This window comes from Gastrolobium bilobum, unplaced genomic scaffold (genome assembly GCF_033153095.1).
Source record: "Gastrolobium bilobum isolate Gb01-03AN ecotype WA unplaced genomic scaffold, APGP_CSIRO_Gbil_v1 utg37005, whole genome shotgun sequence".
NCBI lineage: Eukaryota > Viridiplantae > Streptophyta > Magnoliopsida > Fabales > Fabaceae > Gastrolobium > Gastrolobium bilobum.
Window position 1 is genome coordinate 42,464 of NW_026895270.1, and position 25,364 is coordinate 67,827.

At 31.9% G+C, this 25,364-nt stretch overlaps 2 protein-coding genes and 1 long non-coding RNA gene across 3 annotated transcripts; all 3 read left to right on the forward strand.

Moving 5' to 3' along the window:
* The first annotated feature begins 3,500 nt into the window (after positions 1 to 3,500).
* On the forward strand, positions 3,501 to 3,770 carry LOC133303022 (uncharacterized). The gene has a single exon (XM_061502851.1). The coding sequence runs from the start codon at positions 3,501 to 3,503 to the stop codon at positions 3,768 to 3,770; it is 270 nt and encodes an 89-aa protein (XP_061358835.1).
* Positions 3,771 to 12,366: 8,596 nt separating this feature from the next.
* Positions 12,367 to 12,651, forward strand: LOC133303027 (uncharacterized). Its single transcript, XM_061502865.1, has one exon. It carries the CDS (start codon positions 12,367 to 12,369, stop codon positions 12,649 to 12,651), a length of 285 nt encoding a protein of 94 aa, XP_061358849.1.
* A 1,038-nt stretch (positions 12,652 to 13,689) lies between these two features.
* Positions 13,690 to 16,704, forward strand: LOC133302937 (uncharacterized). Its single transcript, XR_009750405.1, has 3 exons — positions 13,690 to 13,822; positions 14,585 to 14,666; positions 16,462 to 16,704. It is a non-coding gene; the product is annotated as an uncharacterized LOC133302937 (long non-coding RNA).
* The last annotated feature ends 8,660 nt before the right edge of the window (positions 16,705 to 25,364 follow it).

Genomic DNA, 25,364 nt, shown 5'->3' on the forward strand with positions numbered 1-25,364 from the left:
TGTTTGGTTGATGACAAAATATTACTGGGAATATGATGAAATTTTACCAAACTACCCTCATAATACATAACTTTTAAACACGATTTAGATACAAAATAATAAAATAGCACCCAAAGAACAACCACTAAAATCGATGGAACAACTTTCTTGATTGAAAGAAGTATATTTATCCAAAGTTTAAAGTTGTTGTTCTCACACCACTAAAATCTGTCAATGAATTGTACTAAAAAAAAAAAAAATTGTCAATGAAGCACTATGGAGACTGCAATTAATAGCATTGTACACAAAGGAAGTGGTCACAACTTTGGCTTTTCTGCTCTCAGCTATCTTTGAACTCAGCAGTACCACCAGAAAGAGAGCAAAAACTATTCTAATCACCTGCAAAATGAATCCACCCATGAAAATATTTTGTTACAAAATGAAGGTTTAGGTAGCTCTATAATCTTGTTAAGGATATAAAGAGTATACTACTTAATCTATCTTTTTCAAGGAGCAACCCTCTTGGATTAGGTGGCTGAAAACTGAAACACATGAGCTTGGTTGGGTAGCCTTCATTAAATAAAGAAATCTTGGTCGGTAGAGGAACGAACATAACTTTCCCTAATCCAACTACCAACACAAGTTTAAGATCCTCACATATGGGTTATTTATCATATATGGTTGTCATGATTGGCAGAAAATGGTGCCAAGGTATTGGAGTTCTGTTGAGGAATTTCATCAAATAGGTTGGCTGCTTTTTTTTCTCTTTTGATTATGTAGTTATAAATCAAAAACTGGCTTGGTTTGGGAGTCAGCTGAAGATAGTGCGCCTCATACGTTTTATTCATGACACAAGTGATAAGCGAGGCTCGGAGGGTAATTTAGTCTGAAAAATTTGTGAAAGAAAAACCAAGAAGTGGGAATAAACAATTAACATGTAGAACATGGTAATCATATTACACAATTGGTAGTGTAATTTGGAAACCCGAGGAAAAACTATACCCAGCAAAATTTTCTGTTTCCATTCTACCAAATGTGGGAATAAAAATTTCCCATTTTCATTTTCCTGGACATCCAAAGTATTCCAGTGTACCAAACAGCCCGTAGAGATTCTCAATATGCTATAACTCAAAAGGAGGAGTGTGTGTATATATGGCTATAGTGGCTCTCAATGTCAATAGAATAACAGCTCATACAAGTGAACTGAATGTAGTGCATCTTCGATGGAAAAGGGGGGAATTATAGGTGGGGTTTGAATCCCTAGAAATGAGAGAGAAAATTACGAACGAGGGAGCTCGTTTATTATGAGCCCGGAGCTCATGCTCCTTTGTCAAAAGTAGGAGAAAAAAAGGATTGGGAGGGGATTTAAAAGGAAGAAAGGGGTATAAATGAAAAGAAAATTTTCTTTTTTGGTAAAGGACCATCAAATTTTAATTTGCTCCTGGAGCACATTAAAAAAATCCCGAATGAGGGAGACAAATCTTTGCCATTATAGTATGCTCCTTTCTCTAAGACAAGAGATGTTGCACCCATCATCAATGTACAATGGTGTCGTGCAGGGGGAAGGGAGTCTCACATGATGAGGCTCTATAGGTCACCATAGGTGTCTTCTGAAATGTTCCATACATAGGCCAGTAGTACTAGGCCTAAGTTATTGAGCCAGCTAATTAAGCTCGCCAGAACAGGTTGATTTGAAAAAAAAAATGTCAAATCAGTTTGAATGGTTGAATAAATTGCTATTTTCATTTTATTAAAGATACAACTATTATTATTTTAATTCTTAAAAATTTATTGTTCAATTTAATTTTGATTATATAAAATTTATTAAATTGATAATTTTTTGTTACACTTCAAAAAATGAGTTTAATGAAGTTTAAATTTAAAAATTAATTTGATAAAATTTTGTATGATTAAGTTAATGTAAATAATTTTTGAAGAATCAAATATTGATGAATTAAATTAATAATAAAATTTTGTATGTTAATATGTTAGGCGCAGCACATTTTGAGCTAAACCTTTTTATATTTTTATTTTGGAAAGATTTTATTGACAAATTTTTTTCTTATAGATTTACAAACTATACTAAGTTTGACTAATCATACACTCTTGATTAAAGTCTAACTAGTCATAATTAATGTAGTTTGTAAGTTTGTAAGAAAAAAAGTTTGTAAATATAACCCTCCTTTTATTTTAGATCTATTCGTTAGTCTCTTAGAAATAAATATCTATCAAGAATTGTTGATTTGGTAACGACTTAGTTACGTCTTAAGATTTGATTTGTTTAAAAAGCAATGAGTTGAATTGAACTTCAGTGAGAAGGTAAAAAGATTCAAACTCCGAATTAATCGAATTTGTAGAATTTTGGACGCAGGTGGTTGATATAAATATTTTTTTGCCTCTTATCCAAATCGACCCAAAGATTTCTTAGCACTCTATTCCACAACTCTAATTATGATTTAAATTACTTAAATTTAAAATATAGGTCATAAACACCGCATAAAACAAAGCTAAATAAAATACAGACGAAATGTTGTTATCAGGTATTAAGGATCTCGAATATACCATCAGCACTTTGAGTGAAAAAAAAAAAACTAAAGAAGTCAGTCATTTCCGCTTTCATTTTTTATTTTCAAAAATACATATATAATAATTAAAAATTACAAGCAAATGATAATAACTCATTTGGTGCATGAGAACTGAACAGATGAGAATAAGAATATATATATTCAATACTTTTTAGTATTATTTTTGAAGAAGTTTAAAATTTTAATTCTGGACTCGCATAGAACAATATTGCATTGCGCAAAGGATATCTATAATTTATAAAAAAATAATTAAAACATACAAAGCTTGGGAAAAGTGGGGTACAACGTAAATTGCACGTTTACTTATGATACTTCAGTTGTTTCTTAAAATTTAAGAAAATAATTAATATGGAATATTCTCTCCCTCTCACTCTCTCTTTAAATCATATTGAATTTTTTTCGGAATAATAGAAGAAGTAGAACCAATTTAATTCAAAAATAATAATAATAATATCAAATGCTCATAGTAGCAAGAAAATTGAATAAGTAGAAAGGAAAGGATTTCGGTTCAATCCCCATATATCACCTTTGGCGAGTTTAAATATCTTTATTTCTAACTCTTCACACATTCTGAATTAATCTTATAGTCGCTTCAAAGAGTCGAAGTACACGAGAATACTTGTTTTAGTAACTAAAAAAAGGAAGTAATTCAAAAATAAATTATTAAATCAATAAATAGTTGTTACATGTTGGATGTTACCATGAATCTCAGTATACGTATACCGCGTAGAGTTTGGGAAAAAAACAGTGGGATTCTATTCCAAACAATGGGTGAAACCGCCCCTGGATTTGCCTGTGGTTTAGTTATTAACTCCCACTTACCCAATCACTCAAAATACCCACAAACATATATAACAATCAACACACACCCATATCAACATATCAAAACAACTTCATATTCATATATCAATATTCAGATTCATCAAAAGCTATAACATGAGTGCAGCAACCAGAGCTTGGATAGTGGCATCAAGCATTGGAGCAGTGGAGGCCTTGAAAGACCAATTGGGTGTTTGCAGGTGGAACTATGCTCTGAGGTCACTGCAACAGCATGCCAAGAACAATATCAGATCATACACTCAGGCCAAGAAATTGTCTTCTGCCTCTTCTGCTGCAGTTTCCAATAAGGTGAAGAGAACCAAGGAAGAGTCTATGAGGAAAGTTGTTGACTTGAATTGCTGGGGTCCTAATACTACAAGGTTTTAATGTGGGTAGTGAATTCCTATGTAATCCCATTAATCATTATGCTGCAAGTTACTACTTTGTAGCCCCTTCTTCTCATTTCATTGTGTATCTTATTTATCCAATTTTTGTCCATTAAAAATGATATATGATGACCCAATGAAAAAGAAAAATTGAGGTCTATTCTCAATATCTCATTTGTTTGGTTTTCATTTTATTATCTAAAATCTCCCTTAGTTTACACCTTAAAGATGTACATATGGATCCGTGAATATCTTTTATAGAGGGCAAATACTGAATATAATGTTATCAATCTGATTGAATATCAATGTCTAAATAATGAAAGGAAAAGAAAGAAATTGCCGTGGTTGGTGTCCTATGTAAGATCTCCAAATTCCCATCCAGATGAGTGCTAAAAAAGGAAAGGGTGTGGGCAGAATGGGGTTTGTGTTTGCCATGGTGTTATTTGAAATCTAATGTTTTTAGAAGAGAATTCAATTAATCCTAAATCTTCATATAGGCTCTGATCGAGCCACTAGAATGTCTACAAACATGCTCAGCTTTGTCTTGTGCTTCTCTGCTTAGTGCTTAGTTACATTCTTATTCAGTTATTCTGCTAAATATGTTCATGCTGACCAAACTTTCTATCAACACTTTCTTATTCTTCCCTTAAAGGATACTACTGATTCCCTTTTTAAGGAATCAACTTCAAATCGATCAAAGCTCCTGCTTAATTTGATTTGTTTTGGTAGAAAAATATAACATAAAACATAAAAATATTAATGTATATTCACTGACAACTTAAAATTGTGGATTTGTGTACATTTTCTATCCTTATATGTTAAAAAGAATGTAATCTAAAATATAAAACTATTGTACCTTTTATATCACATCCTTGGAGTCTAAACTAGTCTTCCTTGCCTGTATTATAGCTGCAAGTGATACAAAGGATGGGAAACATATTTGCCTAGCCTCTTATGGTACAATATGTTAATTCCTATGGATATTCACTTAATCACTTCCATGGATCCAATATAAAGGGGAAAACAACCAAAATAAATGGGTCCTAATCCTAACTCACCAGAAAAATCAACAAAGCCAAAGATTTAAGATTTAAGATTTAAGATCTAAGACCAAGTGGGTCCCCAGCAAATCAAGTGTATGATATTCTCAGCCTTCTGAGTCCTCCTCTTCTCATCAATATTGCTCCTTTTGGACAGCTTTGCAATACCATAATCATCATGCCACATACCATTGCTTCCTTTATTGCAAGCGGGTTCTGTTACTGAACCATTTCTTTGCTCCAACAAGAGTGTTTTGAACGCGGTCTCAAATTTGCACCCCCTCCTATTACTATTCATCTTTCTCCCTCTAATTCTCTTAACCAAAACTACAAAGTCTACGAGACAGTGAACAAAAAGAGAAATTGATTACTTTGACAGGGGACTTATCTTTCTTGATGGATATTTCTGAGTGATGGTTTATACTTTATATACATTCATGGCACAATGAATATTAATTTATTTTTATTTTTTGGTAGATAATGAATATTAATTTTAAACTACGTACGTTCTTGAATTTTGGCCTAAGGTGGTTTACCAAAACAATTGGCCTTTCTTATTCAAATCCATGAGAAGTGGCGTGAGGTCAAGCATGTATTTTTTTCTGTTTCATCCATATAATGGTTCTAGCTTGGAATGTTCATGCAACCATCCGCGGCTACAGTAGAAGCATGTTTCCTGCCATGCTGTTTGGTACATATTAATATGACATTAATCTAACAATTTAAATTTTTGGATTAAGTTGATTCTTTAATATATAATATTAGAGCTATGTGGCCGGTCATAAATTTAATTCACACAAAAGCCTTCTTTCTAATAAAATTAAAATTAAAATCAATACAAGGTGAACTAAAAATAGTGTTAATGTTATCTATTATGGACATAATATATAAAACTATCTACTCAAAGAATATGTAAAATCATTAATATAATATTTACGATTTAATTCCACCTCATGAACTTAAAAAAATTGTAACTATGATATTCAAAAAAAAAAAAAATTGTAACTAAAATATACGCGGAAGGGAATCTATAGGACCCTACTATCACGTCAACACTCGCGTCTTTTCTTTTCTTTTTTGGAAAATAACACTCACGCCTTTGTTCTTGTAAATAGTAACAGCTAAGTTTTTCCAAAAAAAAAGTTCATTTTAGTTGTTTTTATAAAAATATTAAGGAGAAAAAACTTCTCATGTTATGTGAGAAATATTTGTTGGAGGTTAAGAGTTTGAGAGAGAAGGGTTCAGAGGTGCTTAAAGTATTACACCTTGAGACATCAAAGTTTGGAATGCTCAACAGTGTTACCTCCAGCTTTGGAAACCCTAGATATAATGCAAGCTATTAGGCTCCAGCCCATATGGACCCAAATAACCATGCTTTCACTTATTGGGCTTATAAGTGAACATACTATTGGATTATATTATTAATATACCCAACAATCTCCTCCTATGTTCACCATATAGCACAATCCAATAGAGTGATCAATGTAATGTTCAAACAAATATGAATCATTCATATCCAGTCCAAGACAACTAACTCGGATCAATCAAAGAGTTTTAACTGTAAACATTAAACTCAATAGTCATTTTCAATCTAAATAAATAAATCATCATTATCATGAATCTGTTCTGAGACCAACATACCAAAGTAAATATTTAGAGTTTTAGATTCAATCTAAACTCATCCAAATCCCAATATCCAAAATAAGTCTCAAAATCAGTTCACAATCAACAATGTTCATAAATTAAAGATAGCAAAATGTAAGTCTTAAATAAATGGACTCCATCAAAATGGGCAATAGCAGGTGAATTATCAAGTCCCCACATACTCTAAATGATATATTCATTCATCAAGGAAGTGATCTTAGTCAAGATCCCTCTCATCAAGCTCTCCTCCATCTCTGCCATCCTCTGTAGAATATCAAGTATGAATTTCATATTATTATGAATTCAATCGGTTGAATAATCTACCAAAGATGTCTAGTTCTACTAAAAGAACTTAGCATCATATCATCAGGCAAAGAAGAACATATATTAATGTCATAAAGCATCGCAATATTATGTTCATAAGCATCAAGCCAGTTTCATAAATTATGAACAAGGCCTAAATAGTTTATTTTGCAAAGAGCCATCAACTTAAGTTTATTTGTAAGAGAATAACTATTGTCTAGTTTAAATGAACAAAATCAATAGTCAAGTTACTTACAATGACCTAGTCATGTGATGTCAAGTTTCAATTAAGAACATGACCCATAGGCTTCTTATGCAAACAGCTATTTCAATGTTTCAATTTGGAATGTCACAATTACTGATTCCTCAAAGTCAAATAATCTAGCATCAAGTTTGGAATGAGATAATTTAACCAAAAGGATGGTCCAACCAGGTTGGATTGTATCATCAAGTTTGGAATGACACAAGTTTCTCAAGTAGAACCTTTGAATCAGGTTTAAGTTATCTTCATCAAGTTTGGAATGAGACAACTTACCCTTTTCAAATTAATCAGCAACTATGAACATCGAAGAAACATATAAACAGTGCTTATCATTTTGGCCAACAAAAGAAAGATTCGATAATTCAAAACACACAATTAAAAGGTAAGTAAATGGTAATTAAGACTTATCTATATAGTCTTTAACCTCATTTCCCCACTGTTTTGAATAATCGATCTTTAGGCATATCTTTTGTGAGAGCATTAGCCAAGTTATCCTTCGATCTCACATCGATCAAGGTGATAACTCCTTATTTTCTCAGATAATTCAACAACGCATGTCTCAATCTTATATGTCTTCTCTTTGAATTAAAGAGAGCATTTTTTTTTTAAACAACTTGGACAGCTGCTTGATTATCACAAAACAGGCTTAAAGAATTAATCTTTAGCCGAGTCAAAGGAATATCCATAATCAGATTCTTCATCCACTTTGCCTCTTCGCCGCCTAAAGCTAAAGCAAAAAGTTCTGATTCCATAGACGACAATGCAATACAAGTCTATCTTTTGGATTTCCAAGCAATAGTAGCTTCACCCAAAGTGAATACATATCCACTGGTGAACTTACTATTTCTGATTTCTGAACACCATGACGTATCAGAATATTAATCTACAATTAAAGGATAACCAGAGTAGTGTAGAGCATAATCTTTAATACCTTTAAGATATCGCATCAGCCTATCGAGGGCATCCTAATTCTCTTTACTAGGATTACTAGTGAAATGAATCAGCATGCCAACTGTAAAGGCTATGTCAGGTCTAGTGCAACTTGCAGCATATATGAGACTACCAATCAGTTTTGAATACTTTAACTGATCCATACTGGTCCCTTCATGAGGACTCGGTCTTTTTTTTTTTTTATAATCACATGGTGTCTCACTCAGTTTACACTCACTGTATCCCCAGGTAGAAAGTAGCTGCTCAATATAATGAGTCTGGCTAAGGGAGATAACTTGCCTATCAAAGCTTACTTTCATACCAAGAATGGTATTAGCAATACCAAGATCTTTCACATCAAATTCTGTAGCTAAATTAGCTTTTATGTCATTCACTACAGAATGATCAAAACCAAGAATTAACATGTCATCCACTAGTTGTCTTTACATCCATTTCATGCACTACATAGTGTTCAATAGATGTCAAAGCAAGAAGAATTCTTATAGTTGATAGATAACACACAGGTGAGTCGACACCAAAATAGTCTACTTCACTTTGTTGTCTATAGCCTTTAGCTACTAAAAGTACTTTGTATCTGGCTATCGATCCATCACTATTCAGTTTCTTCTTCACTACCAACTTACAACCTATAGCCTTAGCCCTTTCGGCAAATTGACTAGCTGTCAAGTAAAATTCTGCAACAGAGAGCTCATTTCATCATCTATGGCTTCTGTCCACAGTAGAGATTCCCTAGATCTCATTGCTTCCTGGTAGAAGAATGGATCATCCTCTAGATGGTAAGTGACAAAGTCCTCGCCAAAGTCTTTGGGAACTCTCTCTCTCGTAGATACTCTAACTGGAACTGATTCAACAGTCAGTTGTGTAGGGTAAGTGTCAGAAGGGCTTGCTTCAGATTCTATAGGAGATTCATAAATCATATCTGTAGATCCGGAAACACTCAAGCCATGTATTTGATAAAATTATTCTCAAAGAATTCTGCATCTCTGGATTCTATCACCGCATTTGTAGATAGATCCAAAAATCTATTTGCAGCACTGTCTTCTGCACTTCCTAGATATACACAAGTAATGGTTTTAGGTCCCACCTTAGGTCTTTTAGGATCTTGTATTCTTACATAAGTAATACATCCTCAAGTCTTAAGAGTATCATATCTACAAGAGCGCTTATGCCATATCTCATTAGGAGTCATAGACAACTTAGAGTGCGACAACTTGTTCAGGATGTGATTGGCAGTTAGAACTGCTTCTCCCCAATAGGAGGAAGGCATGCCAGCTGTAAGTAACAGAGTTTAACATTTCAGTTAATGTCCTATTCTTGCGCTCAGCAACACCATTTGATTGGGGCGAGTAAGGAGCAGTGGTTTCAAGTATTATGCCCTCCGAAGCGCAAAATTCCTTGAACCCTGTCATTGTGTACTCTCTTCCTCTATCACTCATAAACCTCTTATTTTCCAAGTTGAGTTGATTTTCTACTCTTGACTTAAAAATCTAGAACCTTTCAAAAAACTTCATCTTTCGATTTCAACAAATAAACATGAAAAAATGTAGAAAAATCGTCTACGAATGTTATTAAATACTTCTGACCGCCTCTAGTAATATAATTTCTAAAGTCACAAAGGTCAAAATGTATCAGATCAAGAAGTTGTGTGCTTTTAGAAACTGACTTAAAAGGTTTTCTAGTGATCTTAGTTTATGCACATACTTCACATCTGTCAAATCGAATAGAAGCATTTAATGGAGTATCAAGAGTTTTAGTTAGATGTTGCATTTTCCTATAGTTCACATGTCCAAGTCTATTATATAACAACTTTGGATCAATCAAAGTTGAACTCACATGGTTTATGCTCACAATTTCTAAACTCAATCTATACATACCATTAATCATGAATGCACAACCAAAATAACAAGAGTTAACAACTAAAATTACTCTATCATTCATAGTTGAGAAGGCATACAAGCTTTATGAAGCAAAGATATAAATTTTCTTTTAAATAAAAGTACTACTCTAACTTGTTTTAGAGTTAGTAATTTACTTGAAGAAAGCACCAAATTTGCAGTTCCAACATGAGTCACATCTATCTTATTACCACTGCAATTTTCCACTGTGTCTTTCACTTCTATGATCTTAGTGAGTAAATTTCTATCATTTGTAGTATGACAGGTAGCACCGTTCTCCAACCACCACTCAAAAGAGACACTGGCCTTTCCATTCTTCATCATTCCAACGAAAGCTTGAGGCTCAGGTTCATTAGTTAACATATTAGCCTCATTTTGTGGTGTGTTGTTTTTTTTTTTAACTTATTTGGTAGCTTACACTCTGCTGCCCAGTGATCTCACTTTCCACAGTTATGGCACTTGTCCTTCTTCTTCTTTTAAAGATAGTCTTTTTGGCCTCTAACTATGAAGAAGATTCACCTTTTGGTGACTTGGACTTCTTCTGAGGTTTATTGGAATGTGAAACTAAGTAGGCAATTAACTTTTATTGTCCTATTTGTTCCAAACTCTTCCTAGAATAGTTTTGATCCTAAATATAAATAAACCCTTTTAATTTATCCAGTTCACTTTGTTCTTTCAGTCTTGAAAGAACTCTATTCAGCAGATAGTTTACTCAATGCAAGATCGACAAAAAGATTATCAGATATATCAGATTTATCAACTTTTAACTTGTTCCTTATGTTCTCAATTTTAATTAACTGAATTCGTATTAAATTTGAATTCAAATAACTTCTCTGCTATGAGAGCTTTGGAGAGCCCTTCTTGTTTTGGAACTAAGCATTCAAGTGATTTCATATCTTTTTTCATCGTCTTATATTCACTACAAGTCATAGCGAGCAATCCCTACAAAATTATTCATCTTTGTTCCATTGATATTAATCCACAATTTTCAATGGTAAATGCAAGATCATTTAATATATTATGGAATATTTCATGTTCTTCCATACCAAATTGAACATGTAATTTCCAACCATAAAATTCAATAACATCAAATGATTTCATTTCATAATATCATAGGAATTATTTTTAGGCATTTTAATCAGAGCTAACAGTAAGAAAGAGTGCACCTTGTAGCTCTCTCAGACTTCGCAAATTAAAGCAAAAGCTCCAACTTTCATCAACTGCTCTGTAGACTTAGAATTTGCCAAAACAGACCCCAAAAACAGATCCGGAGCGCCCAAAAACCTTAAGATGGACTACCCCTATGGCCAGAAACTCACCGGAACATTTTTCTGATTTTTAAAATGTCCCATACAGAATATTCCTCAACAAACAGAATATTCCCTCGGAATATTCCTTTTCGCAGGAATATTCTTTTTAGCATAAAAGTGTACCTATAACTTCAAACAGTCATATCTCCTTCGTCCGATCTCCGTTTGAGGCGAATGACCACTCAAAACGATCGTCTCGACGAGTAGAACAAAGCCCAATAGGTTTCACTTTCTGAAATTGGCTAAAATTTCCGGGATCTGGACCGAAAGGTTGCGGCTGCAGTATCTTCAAACTCAGATCCTGAAAAATCCTTCCGTCGAATCACGAAAGTGATTTAAAATATGAGTTCCTCTCGTTGAGATCTTCGAATAGACACCTTACTCGCTCAAATCTGACACCCGAAGCTAATACTTTAAGATTGTTGGAGGTTAAGAGTTTGAGAGAGAAGGGTTCAGAGGTGCTTAAAGTATTACACCTTGAGACATCAAAGTTTGGAATGCTCAACAGTGTTACCTCCAGCTTAGGAAACCCTAGATATAATGAAGCTATTGGGCTCCAGCCCATATGGACCCAAATAACCATGCTTTCACTTATTGGGCTTATATGTGAACATACTATTGGATTATATTATTAATATACCCAACAATATTTTCTCACATTGTGACTCTTCGATTTGCGTATAATTTTTTTTTTTAATAAATGTGGGACTCACAACTAGTTGAGTCACAACATGAAAATTGAATTATCATGTAACACGAGAAAATCAAATCTCTATAATAAAATATGAAAAACTATATAAATATAAAATGACTCTGTATAAATACAAATTGTTCAAGAAGAAAAGCCAATTTTTAACATATTGACTGTTGATTCTATCATCAATTGTTTAATTCATTAATAAATAATGTTAAACAAATAAATAGCTGGTGGAATGAATATTCTATGCTCTTCCAATCATAGCATAGGGAAAATACCAGGATTCACTTCCAAGCAATTGGATCAAAGATTTCAACCGCACATGGTTTTGCCTTTAAGTTCCTCTCAGCCTAAAATTGCCTGTGGTTTCTTGCTCCGTATTTGAACTCACCCAACTTTTACAACTCTCAAGTACCCACATTCACATATATAAGGATAAAAAAACCTTTACCCTACTCAAATCAAATCTATTGATCCCTCTCAAACAAATTCAGAATGAACAAAGCCAGCATGAGTGCAGCAACAAAGTCATGGATAGTGGCATCAAGTATTGGAGCAGTGGAGGCCTTGAAAGACCAATTGGGTGTTTGCAGGTGGAACTATGCTCTGAGGTCACTGCAACAGCATGCCAAGAACAACATCAGATCATACACTCAGGCCATGAAATTGTCTTCTGCATCTTCAGCTGCAGTTTCCAATAAGGTGAAGAGAACTAATGAAGAGTCTATGAGGAAAGTCATGGACTTGAATTGCTGGGGTCCCAATACTACAAGGTTTTAATGTGGATAGTGAAAGCCTATGTAATCCCATTAATCATTATGCTGCCATTACTTCTTTGTGCCCCCTGTTATGTCATATCATTCTGTATCATATTTATTCAATTTTTATCCATGAAATGTTATATATGACCCAATGCAAGAAAAATTGAGGTCTGTTATACAAAAAAAAGAAAAATTGAGGTCTATTCTTCATATCTTATTTATTTTGTTTTCATTTTAGTACATGGATTAAATCTCTCTAATATTCGGTGTTGTGAGAAATCTAGTGTTAGAAGAGAGAATTCAATTAATCCTAAATCTTCAGATAGGCTCTGAGACACCCAAGGCACCTAGAGTGTTTAGAAACATAATCTTTCAATACATGCTCTGTCTAGTCTTTTGCTTCTCGGCTCAGCTTTATCCTTATTTTGAGTGTTACTTTGGTTAAAATAACACTCATATTATCTGGACTATGTAGTGAAGCCACTCTCTTGGGCTTGTAGGATCTGGCTTTTTTACAATCTCAATAGATAAGAGTCTTTTCATCGAGAAAGAAATAACTAAATCATCAAAATAATATATAAAATAGGAGCTATCACTTCTCATGCAACAACAAAATTCAGGCTTTTTGACTAGTTTGGGACTTTTTCCGTTTAAATGTACCAATTTGGTATATGATTGGGAGATATTATCGTTTGGAGTCTTTAAGTGCTGCGGGAGACCCAGCGTATTTAAATGACGCCTATAGATCCCCGCAGCACTCATATGATTTTTTTTTTCTCCTAAGCGAGTGCTCCCCCTATCCCTCACGATATTCAATAATTAATTTTATTTATTTAAATAAGTGCTGCCCTACCCCCATACGACACTAATCTAATTTTTTTTCTCCTAATCCAGTGTCACCATATCTCTCATGACACTTAATAAATAATTTTTTTTATTTAGATAAGTGCCGCCCTGCCCCCTGTACGGCACTCATCTACTTTTTTTTTTAAACCCCCAATTTGTGAATCTCCGTTTTGAACTTCTGCGAATAATAAAACAAAAATTTTATAAATGAGAATGAAAAGCATACAATCTTGTCGAGATGGAGACAGAGAGGGTCAGAGGCAAAATCGGAGGACAAGAACCTTATCAATGGTGTCTCTGGTGATGGAATCAACCTCTAATTTGTTAGACAACATTGTTAACAGGTAACTCATTCATTCACTTTCATTACAATTTAATTTCGGAATATCAAATTCAATTACAGAACAATTGCCTGCGTTTATCTTAATTGATTGAGACATATGAAACCTGCCTTTTTTCCTTTCTTAAAGAGCGACGAGGAGGTGATGGTTTTTTGGTTTGTTTCCCTTCCTTGTTTCATGATGATTTTTTATATTATAAAATAGTTGAGAAAACCAGGTATGTGGTGATGTTAACACAATAACAATAATGGAAGATTGAGAAAACCCAACAAGGAAATCTCTCAATGCCATCAAATAGTAGTCATCTCTGGTTTTGGGGATTTTGTTGTTAGGAAGAGCCACTGTGGGCAACGACGTGGTTGCACAAGAGGCGTCAGTACAGACAATACATGGTGAGGAAAGAAGATGGTGTTGAGAGCTGGGGACACCATTAATAACTGTTAATAACCCTGGGATACAACACCCAAAAGCTAGCTCAAGGGGTGAGAATATCTAAGGCCTTATAAAGGCCCATTTTTTGTTTATCTTTTTTGTGCTTTTTTTATTTTATTTTAATTCCATTTTTTAAAGTGGAGGACGGTGAGGCTTTGATACCTTGGGATATACCACCCCAAAAGCTAGCTCAATAGGTGGGAGTACCAAAACCCCATATTAGTTTACCATCCAATCAATGTGAGACTATATATCTCAACAAATTTGGTTGGGATAATAAGCTTGCTGGGATTAATATGCTGTATTTGAGAAGGGGGTAATTGTTTTTTTCAGCCAAGTCTGGTGGGGTATTCTGCACAAGGAAGAAAATTTTCGTTCTAGCCAACTCGGTGTGGGGTCTTCTGCATTTGACAAGGTAAATTTTTGCACTCTGTTCTCATCTTTTCTTTGGCATGCTTTCCACTTGAGATTTCTATTATTCATGAAACCTACCTACAAAATCTGATGCATTTCGACGGGAAGACCTAACGTGGTGAGTACTTTTTTATTAAAATCAAACCAATATGCTGATCCAATCGATTGTGTAACTTGTGTTAGTGAATCAAAATGGGGATCTTTAAATTGTCTGTGTTTTCTGATTTGAGTTATTAGTGATAATAAACGTTAAAAATTCAAATAAACTAAAATACAAAGAAACATGATGATATTTGTTTATTAAAATTTTAGATAATAGTTATGAGTAAATATTATTATGCATTCACTTTTTTTTTTTTTTTTTGATAACATTATGCATTCACTTTTACATACCTAAGTATGAACTCATCCATAAGAGTAATTTTCAAAAGAGTAAATAGAAAAAATAAGAGTAAATATTTTTTTTGGTCCTCAACAAATTTCACGATATCCGTTTTAGTCCATAGCAAATAAAAAGGCCCATCGTGGTCAGTAAACAATTCAAAATAGATCCTTTTAGTTAAAATCGTGGTCTCTAAAAAATTCAAAATAGACCCATTTTAGTCCTTTTGCTGAGGACCAAAAAAACGTATTTACTCAAAAAATAATTTCTAATAGATGCATGTAATTTAGTCATACTAATTTCTATAAGGTTAAATTTATCACACAAATCAATAAAATATGTATCCGTTAGTCAAAATTAATTCATGAATTAATAGTATTAAAAACTAATTTATCTGATAAAATGAATATTTCAAAGGTAAATGTAAAGTTGAAAGAAAATTTTTGAATTGAACTTATTAGTGATTTTTTTTTTTTTATAACAGAACTTATTAGTGATTTAATTAGATAATAACATGTTATTAGTGATTTAGATATTTAGATAAGGGAAAAAAGTATCTAATGTTACTTTAGATAACTTTATCTAATGTTCATCAAAACGACGCCGTTTTGGGGTTAAAAAATTAAAAAACTAGAATGATAAAGACTATTATAACCCTGAAATAAATTAAAATTACAAAAATACCATGATTTCCGCCTCAAAACAACGTCGTTTCAGTGAACATTAGATAAAATTATCTAAAGTAACTTTAGAAAACACAATCCCTTTAGATAATGAGATAATATTCATATAATTAGATAATAATATTTCATATGGGTATGTCCAATGGCGGACCCACACTATTGCTAGTGTGGGCAGTTGCAGACACAAGTTTTTGTGAAACAAAATTTTTTGCAAAGAATTAACGGGTGATTGGAACAAATCATAATGTAAAATATGTCAAGGTTTAAATTAGTGTTAAGGACACTGAAAAAGTTGACTAGTGTGCTGTTGGAAATACCTAGCCACGAGCCTTTTAGGTATAAAGTTGGCTTTACATTCAAAAATATTAAAATTTATTGGAGATTTTATGAAATGTTGTACAACTCATAATGTAAATTTTTTACCCTCACTTGTGATATATAATTATATTTAATATTAAAATAATAATAAAAATAGGACAAGATTATTTTGAATCGCTATACAAATAAAAATCTTAACAAATAATCATTGCTTGAAATTATGATAGCTTAGTTGACTCTTGATTATTATTTTTTATGTTAAGATGAAGTTTTTTTTTCTTTTATTGTTTATATTTTTTTTAATGCATTTAAAATATTTAAAAAAAAAATTCAATGTCACTAAATGTGCAGACATAAATAAAATTTTCTGGGTCCACTATTGGGTATGTCTGAAACAGTTGCAATGATCACAGGTCTTCCTTCGGAAGATGAACCTGTTACTGGCATGTCTGAAACATGAGAGTTGAGAGCTTTGGTACCACAACTGCTTGGGAGGACCCCGAGTGCATCTGATTTGAAGGGTGGTACTCTAAAGACTTCATGGTTGGACAAAATTTTTGTAAATGTTGAGGAATGGATGGAGGATGAAGAGAATCTTCTCCGATTCACGCAAGCATACATATTACGCCTTATTGGAGGCTTTTTACTTGCGGGTCACAGTGGTGGTAAGGTGCACCTCCGATATCTACCTTTTCTTAGTACTTGGAGGTGTGTGGGCGATTTAGCTGGGGATCGGCAATGTTGGCCTTCCTTTATCGGGAGTTGTGCATAGCTACCTCACCTGATCGGATTGAAATATCCGGTGCATTTGTGGTGTTGCAAATATGGGCTTGGGCTAGTTTTTTTACCATCGCTCCAGATACTATTCCACATTTCCTAAAGTTTGACGATAGCACACTTGTTGGTGTAAAGTATGTTAATCTGACATGCCATGTTTGATTCTTATGTCTATTAGGTGGTATTTATTGTACATATATTATATTATGCAGATGGACCTATCATAAGACAATTTTTCATGATCTATCGTGGTATCGAGAGAGGTTTGATAGGGTGACCAAGCATCAGGTGCATTGTATTTATATTCCTTTGGTTTGCCCCTCAAATGTCCATCCTGTAGCACCTTCATATATTCTACCATTGTAATATATGATTGCATAAATTGACCCCATATCTAGAAGAAAACAGTAAAATATTAGGCAATAACATATTTTACGAAAATTAGAAATGGGATAAACCAAATAATTTATTCTAAATATCATTATTAAAATACTAAACACAACTCATCAATGACCAATTATTATGTCAAATATCTAAATATAATTAATTACACATGAACATAAAAATATATTTTATTATGTAAAATCTCTATATATTAATTATACATGTCTATGTTAGGATACATAAAAGAATTAATTTAAAATTATAACAACTATCCCTAAATAAAACAAACCCTAAATATTAATAACAAATTATTTGTTCTAAATTATATTATTAAAATACTAAACACTACTCATCAATGACTAATTATTATGTCGAATATCTAAATATAATTAATTACACATTAAAGTAAAAAATAATTATTATTTAAAATCTCTATATATTATTAATTATACATGCCTACGTTATTAGGATAACACAAAATAATTAATTTAAAAAATTATAACAACTATTTCTAATTAAAAGAAACCCTAAATATTTACAAATTAATTATTTTAAATCACATAATTAAAATATTAAACACTACTTTTCATTGACTATTTATTATGACAACTAGGGGTGTTAGCGGTCTGGATTGGATCGATTTTAGAAGCAGAAATCATCTGATCCAACCCCTTCGGTTTGGATTTTTTTTCAAATTCGATCCGATCCAATCTAATTTTTTTCGGTTTGGATTGGATCGGTTTTCGGTTTTTTGAAACTTCTAAAATTTATTCATGATTATTGCGCAAATAACATCTTTTGTATATATTGGTTTTGTAAAAAAAAAAATTAAATACAAAAGCATCAGTAAACAATAATATAATTTATTTATTTTTGGACAATGAGACATGAAGCTCTACATAGATGAAATTTTGTTGATGAGATGTGACTAAGTTTTTTCTTGGGTTTAGATGATGGGTTAATGGGTCTTGGGTTTAGAAATTTTTGGGCTATGATTGGGGAAAGACCCAAGTAGGTAGAGGAAAATTAATATATTGGATCGGTTTTCATCTGCCAATCCGAAAACCGATCCAATCCAATTAAATTTTTTTTTCGGTTTTCGGTTTTTCGGTTATCGGTTTTTCGGTTCGGTCACTGCAGTTTGAATCGGTTTAGATCGGTTGATGAACACCCCTAATGACAACTATATAAATATAATTAATTGCATATGCTTGTGTTAGTAAAAAAACTAGTGTATTCTAAATATTATGTCAGATATCTAAAATAATCAAAAATATTAAATGATTTTAATTAATTAATAAAATGGAAATGATGTTAACTTGTCCTAGAGCTTTTTTGCTTTGGAATGATCTTCACTTTGCTGCAACCGTTTTGCTGCAACCATATTCTCTGCAAATGGAAAAAAAAATAAAGGAGAAGAGAATGCTGCAAATGGAAAAAGATCAGATAGAAGAATGAAACAGATTTGAAATTTTGCTATACGAATGAAAGCGAGAACACAGAGGTAAAAAATTAGGATAATGTGGGCTCAGACGATTAGGGTTGTGCCACTTGGCATGCCGTCCGAGTTCCCCAACGGGGCGACACTCAAAAAATAAAAATAATTTTTTTTAAATAAATATCGTGGGGGGGGGGGGGGATGAGCGACACTTAAGAAATAAAAAAATATATAATTAGTGTCGTTGGGGGAGTGGGCGGCACTGCGTTTGGAAAAAAAACTTATATGAGTGCCGCAAGGGTTTGGAGGCGTCATTTAGAGACGCTGGGTCCTCCGTGAGGCACTCAAAGACCTCGAATGGTAATATCTCCCAACTATATACCAAATTGGTATATTTACATGAGAAAAACCCTTAACGGATCAAACAGCCGCAAAATTCCTCTTCTCCTGTTGCTGATACAAAATTATGTGGGTCATGTTCCATTAAAAAATTACAAAAAAAGCATTGCACGTTTCCCAATGGGTCAGCTAGAAGAAAACTTTTGCTGCTATCGCAGAGGAGCGAAGTTACAGTGGTCCCGGAACAAAAAAAATGGTGGGACTGAGACGAGAGAAAGAGAGAAAAGAAAAGAGAGAAGAGAAAAAAAAATTAATGTCAATTTTTAAGTGAAAGAACCTGAAACACATTAAAAATTTCCGTCACAGAGAACTAAATTTCCGTATAAAATATTAACAAAATTTTATCTGGTAATTTTGGTCAAATTCCTTCTTGGTGGTTGAAAAACAAATCTAGGATAAGATAGTTTAGAAAAACAAATCGGTTCAATCAATCGAAGTGATCACTTTTGCAGGGTTTTTTTTTTCAAATAAGGATGTTTTAGATTCCATCCTATTAACAGTTTACGAGTGCTGATGATTACTGTTGCGCGAATGGTGTGAGCAAAAGAGAGAAAAGTTCGTTATTTGTTCTTCTTTTTTTTTCTCAAGGAAGAAACATATCAACAAAGGAAATAAAAATAAACAAAATTGTTTCACAACATTTATAGAGAATTGCCAAACTACACATAGGACAACATGGAAGTGATGGTAAAATGATAAACTTGTAACTATAAAAAAAATAAAAATGATAAACACTAAATAGTGGTAGATCAGTTGGCGCATGAGAGCTAAGTAGGTGGAGGTAAGATCATGTGTTCAAATCTCTCCAATATTACTTTTGGAAGAGATTTAAAGCTTTACTCCTGGACTCGCCCAAAATCGGATTAACTGTGAAACAATGAATCGATCGGAATATTTCAACCAAAAAAATGATAAACTTGTACATCAACACAGGCCATTAGTTTGAATAATCATTCTGCTCCTAAATGTCAGAACACTCTTGACTGAGGACGTGAAATTAGCCAATACAATAATTAGCTCACACGAAGAATTAAAGCATTCCAGAGTTTTGGTCATGCTCTTTCACATCCTGCCACTAAGCTGCATCCACTTGTTTAATGATATCTACCATCTAGCAGGCCCTTTATTTACACTAAATTCTCTTGAACTCGAAAAGTCAAGGACCGTTTAGATGAGCTTCTAAAAAAAAATGTTATGCGTTGTTTTTTTTAAAAGATAAAATTATTTTGTGTTTGGATATATGATATAAAAATCACTTTTATATAAAAAAGTTTGTTGGATGTTAAAATAAAAAAAAAACACTTTTTATATATTAAATTACAATAAAAAAGAGATAAAATAGCATGATCGTAGGATAAGAAGAGATAAAATAGGTATGATAAAATGGGGTTAAAATTGTATTTTAAAAATTTATATTATCTTTTTTCCAAAAAAAAGATAATATATTATCTTGTAATTTCTGCTTTTTTTTAAAGCAACCAACTACTGGCTAAAAATAAAAGCATAAATTTAACTTTTATTTTAAATTTTGCTTTTACAAAAATTTGTTATCCAAACATCTAAAAATTCTCAAAAGGACTTTTATTTTTAAAAAAAGTAACTTTTTTAGCAATAAAAGTCCATCCAAACGGGCATAAGGGGGTGTTTGGTTTAGGTGAAATCTTTTTTTATTAGGAAAATGTAATTACTAGGGATTTGCAGTGAAAGTGAGTTAGATAACAAAGTTTTTAAAAAAGTTGTTTGGTTGAACAAAATTTTACTAAGAAAATTGAGTAAAATTCTTGAATGTGTGTTTAGTTGAAAATAAAATATTGATGAGAAAAATTATTGAAATTACAAAATTATCCTTTTAAAAATAACACTTTACAATCCAAAGTCAGGGGTAATATTGTCACCGTTTTGTACCACATTATTAACTTATCCGGTTTTCAAAAAAATATCAGCTTCCAAGTTGCATTCAGGAACAATGCTTTGTCGATTTTTTAACATGCAATTAAAGAAAACTAGGCAACTGACATTCATGGGTAAAAATCATGAGATCCGTGAACCAAACGTGGAGATCAGTTAAAGCTGAAATCACTTCGCTGGGGAAATTTTCAAAACTCCTGAAGCAAACACCCCCTAAGTGTATTTTTATTGTTTTATTGCAGTTTTTTAATAAGGTAATCTAGAGCCAGTTTGTATTTTCTTTTTATCTTTCAAGAATAGCTTTTTTTGAGAAAAAAAAAACACTTCTCGAAAAAAAGTTTGTTTGGATGCCTACTTTTAAAAAAAGTATAAGTCATAAAAAAATCTAAAACCTATTTTTTTAAGGGTTTGGTGTTTGTTATTTTAAATGACATAAGTTATGTCATTTTAGGAGAGAGATAAACACAAAAAATGAAAATCATGGGAGAGAAAAAATGGGTGATTTTTTTAATTTAAATTTTAAATAAAAAAAATTATTTTGTATCTATCTCTCTTAAAATAACATAATTTTATATCATTTAAAATGACAAACACTTTTTCTTTTTTTTAAAGCTAAAAATTTTAGCTTTTAAAAAAAACAGGAGTCAAAAATCAATTTTTTTTTTTAAAATTCAAATCTTTTTTAAAAATTTAAATAATTTTAACTTTTGTAAAAAGTACTTTTAAAATATGTAAGGCATATAAAGGACTTTTTTTAAGAATTCAATACAAACGGACTCCTAAATAGTGTAAAACAAGGGCTTAATTTAAATGAGGTGAGTGTAAGTCTAGTGTAAGATTTAAAATATCAAGATAAAATAACTGTATTATTAATTTGTCTTCTTCTCCCCTAGACAATGGCATAAAATCAAACTCATCCTATAAAAAATAAAAAATAAAATTCAAACTCATACTTTATGTTGAAAGTTCCGAATACATTATAATAAACGAAATGCTTTTGGTTGTGGAATCGATAGGATAGGAGTAACGAGAGTGAAACACTTTTAATAATTTGCGTGCTTGTTGCCTTGTTGGTCATATGAATACGAGAGATAGGGAGTCAAGGGAAAATTATAGTTGCACATATTTTTTACTCTTTATTAATACTGTATTTTAGAAAAAAGAATTAGAGAGAGAAAAATATCTAAAGGTAAATTATCTTATTTTATTATAGAAAAAATAGCATGAAAATAAAGTAAAAAATATGTATAAAGAACACTTATTGAGAATAAAATAATATGAATAATAATACTTAATGGACATTTCATAATATCGAGTCTAGAATCAATAAAAATCAGAAAATATTTATTTAAAAATTCAATTTTATATTTAGAAATGATTAATTGAAAAAAGAAATGATGCTGACAATTGGTTAGCCAATTATTTCTACTACTTTCTCGTGGGTGAGATTGTACCCTGCCAAAATGATCTTTCTAGAGTGTCTTTACTTAGATTTGTTGCAATGTTGCTATTTCTTAAAGGCTTAATCCCCTTCAATGTATCAATAAAGAAAATAGAACTCTATTTTATTTTATTATTTCACTTTTTATTGTTATAAGAAATAACATCAAAAAGTTAGTTAAAAAACAAATATCTTTGAAATCCAAACACAAGATTTGACTTGTACCAAATCAAATTCCATTTTCATTTTTTAAAATATCAAAAACTATAATAAAATTATTCATATTTCTATCCAATTCACTTAGTTTATGGAAAAGCTGAAAACTAACATTTGTAAAAAAAAAATAAATAATAAAATTAGGAGAAAATTGTTTCTCATTTTAAAAGATAGAAGTATGTGTCGTTTTATGTTAAACCACTGGTTTTTATACATAGTAGATAGTTTTTTTTATATTTTCTCTCCTATTATTATAGAGAGAAAAAGTTCATATACTTTAAAATAACAAAATATTTTTCTCTAAAATTATTCATATTTCTTCACCTCACTTCGGAGAAAATTGGTTATGAAACATCACATTAAAAGTAAGAGAAGAGAGATACAGAGTCTAAACTAGTCTTCATTGCCTTATAGCTGCCACTGATACAAGATGAGAAACATAATTGCCTATCTTCTTAAAGTACAAGATGTTAATTCCTCCATGTATTCACTTCCATGCAATCCAATAGATGGAGGGAAAAAAAACAACCAAAAATAAAATTAAATAAATGGGTCCTAACTCCTAATCCTAACTCACCAGAAAAATCAACAAAGCCAAAGATTTAAGATCTAAGACCAAAAGGGTCCCCAGCAAATCAAGTGTATGATATTCTCAGCCTTCTGAGTCCTCCTCTTCTCATCAATATTGCTCCTTTTGGACTGCTTTGCAATACCAGAATCCATATGCCACATACCACTGCTTCCTTTATTGCAAGCAGGTTCTGTTACTGAACCATTTCTTTGCTCCAACAAGAGTGTTTTGAACGCGGTCTCCATTTTGCACCCTCCTCTATTACTATTCATCTTTCTCCCTCTAATTCTCTTAACCAAGACTACAAAGTCTTCGAGACAGTGAACAAAAGTGAAATTGATCACTTTGACAGAGGACTTATCTTTCTAGGTGGGTTTATACTTTTTATATATGGGTTTTATATATGTGGTTTATCCTTTATACTTTATGCATATGTTGAAAATTGAGTGATTTTTAAACTTAGTTCTGGAATTTTCTGAGGGAAGTGACACTCTTCTTAGAAACCAGGGCTCAGCTCCTAGATTTTGTGACACCGGTTTTGTAATACAACTACTTTTTTGCCCTTGTTTTTTTTAGTGGTACAGCAAAAACTAACTCCTAATAAAGGAAATGGCCATGAAGTCAGCGAGAAGGACCCCTTTGTAACCTTCTTAACCTGATGGAGGTTCATTGGATATGATGGTGCCTTGTGACCGACCCACAAAATATTTGTTTGTTTGTGACAAATATTTATAGGGTTTTGTAAGAGTTATATTGTAAGGAAAATGATTGTGTAATGTTATAGAGATTCGTTTTGCGTGCCGTAATTTTTTATTTTTTTTTCTTCAAAATGTGTGGGTCCCACAAAATGTTGTGTGTGTAGGAAAGTTTGTTATATCATGTTAAATGACAAATGCAAATCCTATATTTATATCAACTTCTTAAGTTTATATTTATAATTTAATGTTACTAAGTAAGTCTGCATGATGAAAAAGGGGGGATGTCATTTTAACTAGAATTTTGTTATGACATTCAGGTTGATGTGCCGTGTTCGGGTGATATGAATTCGACAAAAATACAAACACAATCAACTCGAATCAACGTGAATATGATATATATAATTATTAGGTTTGTTCTGTATGTAGGAGATAAAATTTATCTTTTATAACATGAAAAATATTAAACTCATAATTAAAATATTTGATACAAACATGGCCTGTTTATTGCTTAAGATGATACGACACGAAATAAGTAACTTATTAATTTTATGGGAGAAGTTATACTTATTACTTTTTTTTTTACTATCTCTTATTACCAAATTTTAAGCGTTGATTTTCGGCAATCTAATAATTATAATTTTTTAGGTCATACTTATTAATTAATTATTAATTTTCAATAAATTATAACCATTAGATTGACAGCAATTAACAGTTAAGATTTGGTAGTAAGAGGTAGTAAGAAAAATAGGTAGTAAGTATAACATCTCCCTAATTTTATTTCTTAAGTAACTTGAAATTAATAAATAAAAGTGAGATAAGTGGAAAAAAAATATTATTAAATTGTTTAATTTAAACGGATTGATACGGACACAATATCCATAATACGATATAAAAAAATTTCATATTACTTTTTAATCGACATAAACATGATACAAATATGAATATGAGTTAACATAAATAAGAAAAATCCATATTGTGTTGGGGTCGAATTGAAAGCTGACGTCCATATTTACACAAATATGCATGTGTTTTATTGATACCGAACTCACCTCTAATATTTATGAGATGGTCCGGTGTATTAACTTTTCTTGATTCGTTGGGCCAACGTATTCAATTCTTTTAAGAAAATGATGATGCGTCCGGCTTTATAATTATTGGGCTAATAAAATGAAGGCAATCACAATTGGGCTAGTTCATTAGAAACTTTAATTCCAAACCCAACTACAATAGGAACTCCCTTTAATATTTTGTAGAAAGAGAAAAGTTGAAATAAAGTGGAGCGATAATCACAGCCTCACATTTATATTCATATTTCATAGGATGGAAACTAAGAGAGGGAGTGAAAATCCATTCATGAAAATATCTTGGTGTAAAGAATAGAAAGTAGAAAGAATAGGTGAGAACAAAAAAGCAAAAAGGAATGTCATAATAATTCCAATAATCAATTCCCCAACTAACAACAAACCCACACCAACAAACCTAGC